The sequence below is a fragment of the Salvia splendens genome, chromosome 19, assembly GCF_004379255.2.
Source record: "Salvia splendens isolate huo1 chromosome 19, SspV2, whole genome shotgun sequence".
In the NCBI taxonomy this organism is placed as follows: Eukaryota; Viridiplantae; Streptophyta; class Magnoliopsida; order Lamiales; family Lamiaceae; genus Salvia; species Salvia splendens.
The window spans coordinates 23,513,483-23,522,785 of record NC_056050.1 but is presented as its reverse complement, the minus strand read 5'-3'; the positions used below and the strand labels follow the sequence as shown (position 1 = coordinate 23,522,785).

The 9,303-nt window shown below is 38.7% G+C and overlaps 2 protein-coding genes and 1 non-coding gene across 3 annotated transcripts; all 3 read left to right on the top strand.

Annotated features, from left to right (window-relative positions):
- The first annotated feature begins 547 nt into the window (after positions 1-547).
- Positions 548-3,046, top strand: LOC121780223 (nucleoside diphosphate kinase 3-like). Its single transcript, XM_042177760.1, has 7 exons — positions 548-768; positions 1,328-1,453; positions 1,803-1,840; positions 1,923-1,973; positions 2,239-2,406; positions 2,494-2,606; positions 2,687-3,046. Exons 1-7 carry the CDS (start codon positions 693-695, stop codon positions 2,808-2,810), a joined length of 696 nt encoding a protein of 231 aa, XP_042033694.1. The 5' UTR covers positions 548-692; the 3' UTR covers positions 2,811-3,046.
- Positions 3,047-3,957: 911 nt separating this feature from the next.
- On the top strand, positions 3,958-4,030 carry TRNAA-CGC. Its single transcript has one exon. It is a non-coding gene; the product is annotated as a tRNA-Ala (tRNA).
- Positions 4,031-4,133: 103 nt separating this feature from the next.
- LOC121780390 lies at positions 4,134-9,117 on the top strand. The gene is made up of 12 exons (XM_042177983.1): positions 4,134-4,688; positions 4,849-5,012; positions 5,670-5,747; positions 6,174-6,253; positions 6,490-6,574; positions 6,839-7,258; positions 7,704-7,811; positions 8,012-8,079; positions 8,184-8,271; positions 8,390-8,461; positions 8,569-8,622; positions 8,705-9,117. The coding sequence occupies exons 1-12, from the start codon at positions 4,274-4,276 to the stop codon at positions 8,792-8,794; spliced, it is 1,722 nt and encodes a 573-aa protein (XP_042033917.1). The 5' UTR covers positions 4,134-4,273; the 3' UTR covers positions 8,795-9,117.
- Positions 9,118-9,303: the final 186 nt, after the last annotated feature.

The window sequence follows — 9,303 nt, the reverse complement described above, 5'->3', positions numbered from 1 at the left end:
GTGCGCTAGGCGCCATTATGGATGCTCTTATGCCTTTGGAAAAAAGTGTGCTTTTCCGGAGAGAATAAGATTTGGGTCGGCCCAACAATTGAGCTAGGTCTCTTTTTCTAGTTTGGATTTTAACCTTTTCCACAACCAACTACAACTAAATCTTAACTAACTTCAAAATATTTCTTGAAATGCGTGAAACTTCAGCTACTAACTGGGTACAGCTATGACTGCACCAAGTACAACATTTCTATGCACCAAAATGAAAAATAACAAATAGTAGTAATCTTTTTCTAGTGGACACATTCAACTATTTTACCTTGTACTACTCTAATTTCTCAATAGCCATTAGGTTTGGTGGGTTTGGTCGAAAAGGAATATAGCATCAAAGATTGGTCATTGTCTTACCAAAGATCTAAGCTCGATTTCAGGTCAACTGCAATAAAGCCTTTAAAAAAATTTCAATTTATTTACCAATAATAAAAAATACTATAGCATCGAAGAGAAATTAATTCACATACCAAAGTAGTAATGAAAGATAAAATTTTCAAGTTTGTTACCAAACACGGTGTTATTCGGCAAGCCACATAGTAGTATAAAGAAAACCTATCACTATTCTTGGAACTTCCCTCACTCTCACCCTCAGCACAACTACCGCTTTGAGTTTCTTATCTCACCCAAATCTAGATCAACATTTTCCAGAAATGAGGTCTCAGATTCTCAGATCCGCCAGATCCTTCGTCTCCGCTGCTTCCAAGCAGTCCTCTCGTTCATTTTCGGGTAAATTCTACTGCTATTTTTATCACCAAATTATACAATTGTGACATCCAGCTTTAAATTGGTTATGGTCAAATACGCATAATGGTTGGTGCTTATTTGATGTAGCTAGAGCTATTAGGTTTAATCGAATCGCGTGCATCACGGAGCTTGTTAAATCAACTGTTGAGTGTTGACTAATTGTTGAGATGTCGGTTGGTGCTATGTCGAAGATTGATTTTTTGGATGAAATTTGTGAAGGAAGCAACTGTTTTTTAGTGGAAAGTAATTATTTTGACTCTGGAAAAGTTTGTCTTTTTGTGTATGCTCTTGTTTGTGATAATATGATGTGGAATGATTGGTCTGATGGTTTTAATCCATTCTTTTTCCATTTTCTCGTGTAATCCCAGATTTTTACTTCTGAGAAACTGATAGAGATATACCCAGGATGAATAATGCTTCTATAAGTGGATTCAATGAACTTTATAGAAGGATCTTGATTTTGTCAGATCCTACTGTTTTATGGCTTTTCAATAAATCCATATTGAAGTGTTTTGATTCTAAGAAAAAAGTTGTATTTCAGGAGGGAGAGCAGCCGCTGCTGCGGCAGTAGTTTCAAGCCGAGGAAGAGCAGCTTCATTATGTGCGTCTAAGTCAGGAAATGCGTACACGGGATGGATTTCAAGTGCCCTTGCCCTTCCAGCGGCAGGTCTGTAGAACCCTCCTTTTTTCACAGTGTTTTGAAATAATTCCTATCGCGTATATGGTATAATTTGTTGGAAATGTAGATGATAGATATTAGAATACTAACCGTACTTTTTTCCTTTAGTGAATGTATCAGTCAGGCAGCTACCCATATTATATATGCTCAATTCTTGACTAGGGAATTAATTAATGCTAAAATTATGTATGCTCGAGTCAAGCAAGTATTGGTGATTTAGTTCTAACAACTAATAGAGGGCTAATATCACCCAGGCTAAGTTTCTCAAGATGTACATGTGAGCATTTTTGAAGGCCAGTACTCATTCGCCTTTGTTTCATTTTTTGTTGTGCTACAGCTTTCATGCTACAAGAGCAGGAGGCGCATGCTGCTGCAGTACGTATTCTGATATTTCCCTGTCTTATTATTTTTTGCCACTATGCTGACTGGCATTCCGTTTCTTCTGTTTTTACCTTAGACGGAGCGAACTTTCATTGCCATCAAGCCGGATGGAGTGCAAAGAGGACTGGTATACACACTCACACTTTCTCTGTTTTAGGGTTCTAATTCTATCATCTAAGGTTAAGGAATGATAAGTAAAGTATTGGAGTTTTTATGGTTCATTTTTTTCCCTAAACGAAAGGCAGAGTTCGCTTTAGATTTGAATTGAAGAAACACAAGAACATATGCATATACACCCCACCCCTACCAGGCCACCATTACTTTATATAGGGCAGACTGTTTGATCCTGCTGCATGCTTCATACATTTTGACAATGTCTCTGTTGAATTCAGATCTCAGAAATTGTGTCCCGCTTTGAGCGAAAAGGATTCAAGCTTGTGGCCATCAAGATAGTGGTTCCTTCAAAGGGCTTCGCCGAGAAGCATTACCACGACCTCAAGGAAAGACCCTTCTTCAATGGGCTGTGCGATTTCCTCAGCTCTGGACCTGTCATTGCCATGGTTAGAAGAGCTCAGCTCTCATATGATTTATTTGCTAGAAAGCTTAGAGTTTACTTAACTTGGTACTCTATCCTTGTGCTCCTTCAGGTCTGGGAAGGTGAAGGAGTGATCAAGTACGGCCGTAAACTCATCGGTGCCACAGACCCTCAGAAATCAGAGCCCGGAACCATCAGAGGAGATCTTGCCGTTGTAGTTGGAAGGTATGCTTCCTAGCTCGATGCAATGAAACTTTCTTACCCATCTGTTTTGTTCTGATGTTGAAATATGTTTTATTTTGAAGGAACATAATTCATGGTAGTGATGGCCCTGAGACAGCAAAGGATGAAATCGACCTATGGTTTAAACCCGAGGAGTTGGTGAGCTACACAAGCAATTCAGAGAAGTGGCTCTACGGCGACAACTAGTGGCCTTAAATTTTGTTACTTGATAATTAAAAGCACCAGGATTCAGGTGTGGAGTGTGATGGTTAGTGGAAGCAAAAAGATGAGAACAATAAGCTTTCCTATAGGCAAGTAACAAACCAGCTGAAATTATCTGCTGCAATAATGTATTATTGAACATCTGTTTAACCACTTTGGCTCTATGCATTTTTGGATCTTATCGTTAATTATATGTCCTATTTGAGGATGCTTTGTTTGGATGGATTTTGTGCATTTTATTACCCTCAACTATACCCCAATTTTATTGAATATATATTGAACTACAAGAAATGTTGAATGGGCAAATTGCCTAAAAAGTCACAAGCTTTGGGGAAAGTTTGGTTTTTTCCACAAACTATAAAAGTTGCGCCTAAAGTCACGAACTTTATCGGATCGTGCAAATTTCTCAAACTGAAGACATATTTTCGTTAAAAACTTATTTCACGTGGCATGCTGGAGGCGTGGCTTGGCTAAATTTCTGAACTTCGGTAATATAACCTCTTTTTGTCTGATTTCGAAAGCGCAACCTCAATTCAATTGACGGAAAACGTAATCGACAATAGTGAAATCGTCGACAAATGGTTTAGGGATGAAATCGGCGACGTGTAAAATAAAAAACCAAGTCACGCCTCCGACATGCCACGTGTGATAAGTTTTTAGCCGAAATATGTCGTCGGGTCGGGTAGTGTGGGAAATTTGCACGATCGATAAAGTTAGTGACTTTAGACTCAACTTTTATAACTTATGGGAAAAACCAAACTTTCCCCAAAATTTGTGAATTTTTAGGCTATTTGGCCATGTTGAATCAATCTAAAACTATTGACTTCGTATCAAAAATATTTTGCATCCATTTTATATGCTACATTGCCACTTTTTTTTTGTAGAAACTTAAAATGGCATGACATGACATGAAAAATAACGTCATTTTATGCTCTTACTAATACTTAAAAAAGTGATGAGCTATGTTTATGTACACTTCATTGTAATCCTTAAATTATTAATCATGATTTGAAGTCTCAAACTCTTTTTTTATAGTTATAGAACTCGTGATCAAGAACTATGAAATTGAAATATTGCAATAAATCGGTCTTATCCAATTATGAAGTTTATTGACTAAGTGCTAACATTGAATGGGGGTGTAGCTCATATGGTAGAGCGCTCGCTTCGCATGCGAGAGGCACGGGGTTCGATTCCCCGCACCTCCAATTTTTTTTATTTTTTAAAATAAAATTATTTTGTTGATATTTTTCGATAAAAATTTGATTTTTACCAGTTTTTTTTTATACTGTGCATTTTCCCCCAAAAAGATTGGATTTCTATCAATTGTCCACGGCCTCTCATCCATCATCCCCAACTTCACACCTCCGAATTCAGCATTTCTCTCTCTCCCCAAAAAATCCCACAATTTACGCTTGAAATTGTTTCTTTCCGAAAATCCCATCAACCACATGAATCTTCAGTCGAGGTGGTGCTCCTCCCCTTTGCTCCCACTCCCCACTCACCACCCGCCCAAACACAAAACCACCACCCACTTCTGCTTCCTCTTTCCCGCCAAGAAAAAGCATTACTTGTTTCCCATTCCCAAACAGACCGCTGCCGCCTCCAACGCCAACAGCCAGGTCTCCTCCTCGCCGGAGGAAGGGAGCAAGCTGGCCTCGGACCTCTTCGACCATGAGCTGCTTGCCCGCGTCTCCGCCGCCCCCGACGCCGCCGTGGCCTTGCGTTTGATTTCGGAGGAGCGAGGCAGCGCCGGCCACGTCACTGCCTCGGACTGCCGCTTGATTATCTCTGCCGCCCTTGATCGTGGCAATGCTGACTTGGCCCTCTCCGTATTCTCCGCCATGCGCTCTACCTTTGGTTCAGGTACTGAAAAATTCCGATTGAATTATGTTTTCTCATTGCATTCAACTGTTTTGTCTTCTTTCGCTTGAATTTATGTTTGATTGCTTTTTACCTGGTTTAATAATGTGATAGTGAGATAACTTTTGCCATTTGGGGTTTGTTTGGCACTTTCATTGAACAGGTTGGGGGGAGAATGCTACTTCAGTGGAGAGATGGAAGTGGTCAAGGCCGGATGTACATACGTATACGTTGTTAGTGAAGGGCCTTGCTGCATTACTGAGGGTTTCAGATGCCCTTAGGGTGGTTGACTGTGTTTGCCGAGTGGGAGTGTCTCCCGGTGAAGAGGTATCTATTTATCACTTATCTACGACGTTTTTTATTTTCTTGTAGTTGTGTGATCACTGTTTTTTAATGAAACTTGGAAACCATGTATCTTTGTTGCAATGAATCTGCTCAACTCCTTTCCTTGGTACTTCATTTTCCTTTTTGTATGTCATGATTGCTGAAATTGGGAGAAAATGTCACAATTTTGTCCAATATGAATATCTCGAGGGTTAAGTTCCATATCTACACATTTCGCGCATAGTAGAACTTATGATCTGGTTGTACAAGCCTGATGATTATATAGCTACTATCGACTTGTGAAATGATAAACAGTTCCTGGCCCTCATAATAGTATTGTGCATATTCATCTTTCATTCAAACTGAATTCTCTTTTTTTTTACTTTCTGATTCTATCTCAATCACTTTCTTATGACTCCAGATAATAGTAGACAATTTGTCGATATAACACATTTTAGATCCTTTAAAAGTTTATCTTGGTGCCTGGTGGGTATAAGATTGCATATTTTATGAAATTGCTTTATCAACAGCCACCTTCCAGGCTTTCCTAATTATTGTGATTTGTGAGATTATGTCTGAAATTTTAAGCATGCTTTCCAGAACGAAACTAACATGGGCGGAAGATGTTCCTTACCAAGAAACTGTAATAATTTTTTTCAGGTTCCTTTCGGTAAGGTGGTGAGATGCCCCAGTTGTATGATAGCCATTTCTGTCGCTCAACCACAGCAAGGCATTCAGGTATGTGCATACAATCTCGATTTTACAGTTAATTTTTCAGTTAGCAGTCCGTGTTAGTGGCTATCAATCCAGCACTGTCATTTTATTCTACACTAGTTAGTGAGTCAATTGGATCATCGTAAATGGTTCCTTACGTGAGTATGTACCATCGAATTTTGTGGTTCATTAGCAAAAGAAATTTCATGATTTTACCTTATTTCTTTATAGTAATATTTGTGAGTGAGTGGTCTGTTTCCCAAAATAGGGTCAGACCAATAAATGATGCAAACTATCTCAATCAAAAGAAGTTCTTATGGCCACACGTATGCCTAAGTTTCATTGAAGAAGTTAATCAATTGTTGTCTCATTTTCTTTAGGACATTCTTTTTAGATCGTGGTAGTTGCAAATTCTCTGTTTAGTTGTTAATATGGACGCTTCATTTTCAGGTTGTATCATGTTCAAAGTGTCGTTATCAGTATGAACTAGTTTCAGGGAACATCCTGAGCATCGAATCTGAAGAAATTAGGTACATTATTCTCATTTCCTGTAGATGCACTCTTTAAGTTCCTTGTCTTTCTTGACATGTGAAGGCACTGTCTTTAGTAAGTGACAGACAAGTCTAAAATCACCACACGCCTCTTAGTGACAAGATGCTTGTTTTATTTGTTGTTTACTTTAGCCAATAATAAGAAAGTGTAAATGCACATGGTGTTGATCCTGGGATATTCACTTGTTCTAAGGACCTCCTACTGCCGAACGCAGCATGGATGTCCCTGCATGGAAACGAGCGCTACAATTCTTGCAAATTACGAAACAAGATATTCCAGCTGCAGTTCACTCCATTGTGGTAATAATTTATAAATTTATTTTTCATTTTTGGGTATATGATACATCAAGTTTGAATGCTTTTGTTCCTAGATTTTGGTGCGATGTCAAGTGCAGTTTTCAAATTTAAAATTACTCTTTACACTTACAAAAACCCCTTTGGAGAACTTGACACCCATTTGCTTTGAAGTTCCTATCTGAAAGTCTGCAGTTCTGTTATATTACCACTTTGCTTTTATATAATGACGACAAGCTTTACTAGATCAATCACTCATGCCCCCTGCAGGTGGAGACCCCTTCTGGCTTAGCAAGAACACACAGGTTTGCCACTGAAACGGTCGATCTCCCTGCTCAGGAAGGAGAAAGAGTTACTGTTGCCATAGCAGCTCCATTAAGTGTTTACAGAGAGGTTGGTCCTATAAAGCTGAGTGCAAGAGTTCCAAATTTCTACCCTGGTGAGCCGATGTGCCTGACCAATCATAAAGATGGTAGAGAATCACGATTATTAAGAGCCCCTCGAAAAGATGCGGCCAGATCCATGCTGAGTCCATCTATTTTATTCCCCGTTCTTGTGGTGCTTGCTACTGGTGACGCAGCCTCTGGAATGCTTGATCCTAGCTTGCCTCCATTAATTGCAGCTGCTGCATTTTCTTCTCTCGCTGTGGGTACAACTTTAAGCAGTGTGGTTCTTCCTCAGCTTAACAAGGCAGGTCTCGTTGATAAACTACTGCCCCCGCAGCATTCATTTTCTGCTTGAAAACTTATCAAGCATATAATTGTTCTATTCTTGAGCTTTTTGATGGCCGTCAACACTTTTCAATTTCTAGCTTCTACAGACATGCTATTTTTTGGCTGAGTAGCTTCTTCGTCACATATATATCTCACGGGCAACTAATCATGTGATATTTACCTCTCAGTATGTTAAAAATCTATAGCTTATTGTGTCTCTATCTTCTAATGTCATGATGCATGTATTCTGTTGATCTCAAGTGACAGCAGAAAGGAAGTATATTTCAATTCGATTCCCAGCAATTCGAGTTAGATATGCGCTTCCTCAACAGTTTAGCTACTTAATATACGTTTTTTTCTCAAACCTTGAATAAGTGTCTTCCACGGTCATGCTTACCTGTCTATGTGTTTTCTGTTGCCAGCTTCCACAAAGACTAGTGGATGTAACATCTATAAGGCAGCAGCTATTATCTCAGTATGACGTACTTCAGTCTCGCATCAAGGAATTGAAGAAAGCTGCTGAAAATGAGGTTCTGTTCTGGAATACTAACACTGCTTGCTGGTTACTGGTTTTTCATCTCCTTTATTTTAAATTGTTTGAAAATATATTAATGAAAGAAACATTTGCGATTCATCTATGTGCCTGCATATGCTAAATTGCTAATGCACTTATACCGGATTGGACAAGGGCCACCTCTTAATGATGTTTACACAATATATTGTCCTTTAGGTCTGGATGCTTGCTCGTATGTGCCAGTTGGAGAACAAAATTTATGCTGTTGGAGAACCTTCTTATCGGTATGTTGTCTAATCTCTACCCCTCCCATGCCCACTTTCTCAACTTTAAAATATCTGGCATATCTGTGGAATCATCGTTAACTGGTTTTTATCTTTTATTTTAGTGCTCGAAGAAATAGAGTCAAAAGGGTGCGTGAAGGCTTGGAGAGTTCTCTCAAGACTCGAATTGAACTGATCGAGAGCTATGCTAGAGTACTTATTTTTTTAAAGAACTGAATTCTAAATTTAAAAAACGATGCTCATATTGAATTAGTTGTAGATTTATCATTTAAGTTATGAACATCGCATGGCTATGGTTTACCATTTTCAGATATCATCAATGATTGAAATTGAGGTAGAACTGGATGTGGATGTGGTTGCTGCAGAAGCAGTCAGCAATGTGGTATGCCGTCTTCTTTCTGTTAAAAGACGTAGAAACCGCCTGCTCAACAGCTTCTATCATACAAAAACTCTTAATTTATACATTCCATTGTGTTATTCTTTTGACAGGAAAATATTGCTCAGCAGATAGAGCAAATCATGGAACTTGAGAATCTCGAAGAGGCATGTTGTCGTATTCAATTCGCGAAACTAGAAAAACTGAAATTGCTTATTGTATGTGACAGTTATGTTTGTGTCATTGCAGAAATGGAGACTGCAAGCTGAGGCAAACGATGAAGCTGAACGACTTCTTAGTTCCGAGCCTCTTCCCGCCGACCAGATTTCAGACAGGTAGTCGGTGAATAAGATGGGGTGCGGGCTTGGCGTCCATTTTGTACAGGTTCGAGGTTAATCACTCTAAGCAATCCAAGTTGTGCAAGAGAGGAGGCCGGCTTGTTCTGATTGCTAAAGTGTGTCAATTTTATGATTTTTTCTCATAATATTATGAGAAAATATGCTCCATTAATATACCCAATGGAGTAAGACAGCATAATGTGTTCATCTCTTGTGGTTGAGGATGGGATATTTTGACATTTATTTTTATTGGGAATTAATCTCTAGCTCTACATTGTAAAAATGGAAGAATCTAAATGAATTTTTTTATATCCTTTAGTGTTACACCATCGTGTGCTCATCTTCATCAGAGAAACCTTTTTGGATTATGATATAAAATTATAGCTGGTGGTACCAAATTTGTGTGGAGCCATATATGAGAGAAGGCTTGGTTAATTAATAATCATTGTGGAAGAATAGATTATATTTATTTATAAATTTGGTCTCATAAACCATCACAATTAGGTCTTA

Bases quoted from the DNA above. Each gene is read 5' to 3' on its own strand.
- LOC121780223 (XM_042177760.1), top strand. From the start codon at position 693: ATGAGGTCTCAGATTCTCAGATCCGCCAGATCCTTCGTCTCCGCTGCT. The intron at 769-1,327 runs GTAAATTCTACT...GTTGTATTTCAG, and splicing joins GTCCTCTCGTTCATTTTCGG to GAGGGAGAGCAGCCGCTGCT. The intron at 1,841-1,922 runs GTACGTATTCTG...TTTTTACCTTAG, and splicing joins AGGAGGCGCATGCTGCTGCA to ACGGAGCGAACTTTCATTGC.
- LOC121780390 (XM_042177983.1), top strand. From the start codon at position 4,274: ATGAATCTTCAGTCGAGGTGGTGCTCCTCCCCTTTGCTCCCACTCCCC. The intron at 7,259-7,703 runs GCAGGTCTCGTT...TTCTGTTGCCAG, and splicing joins TTCTTCCTCAGCTTAACAAG to CTTCCACAAAGACTAGTGGA. The intron at 8,080-8,183 runs GTATGTTGTCTA...CTTTTATTTTAG, and splicing joins GTTGGAGAACCTTCTTATCG to TGCTCGAAGAAATAGAGTCA.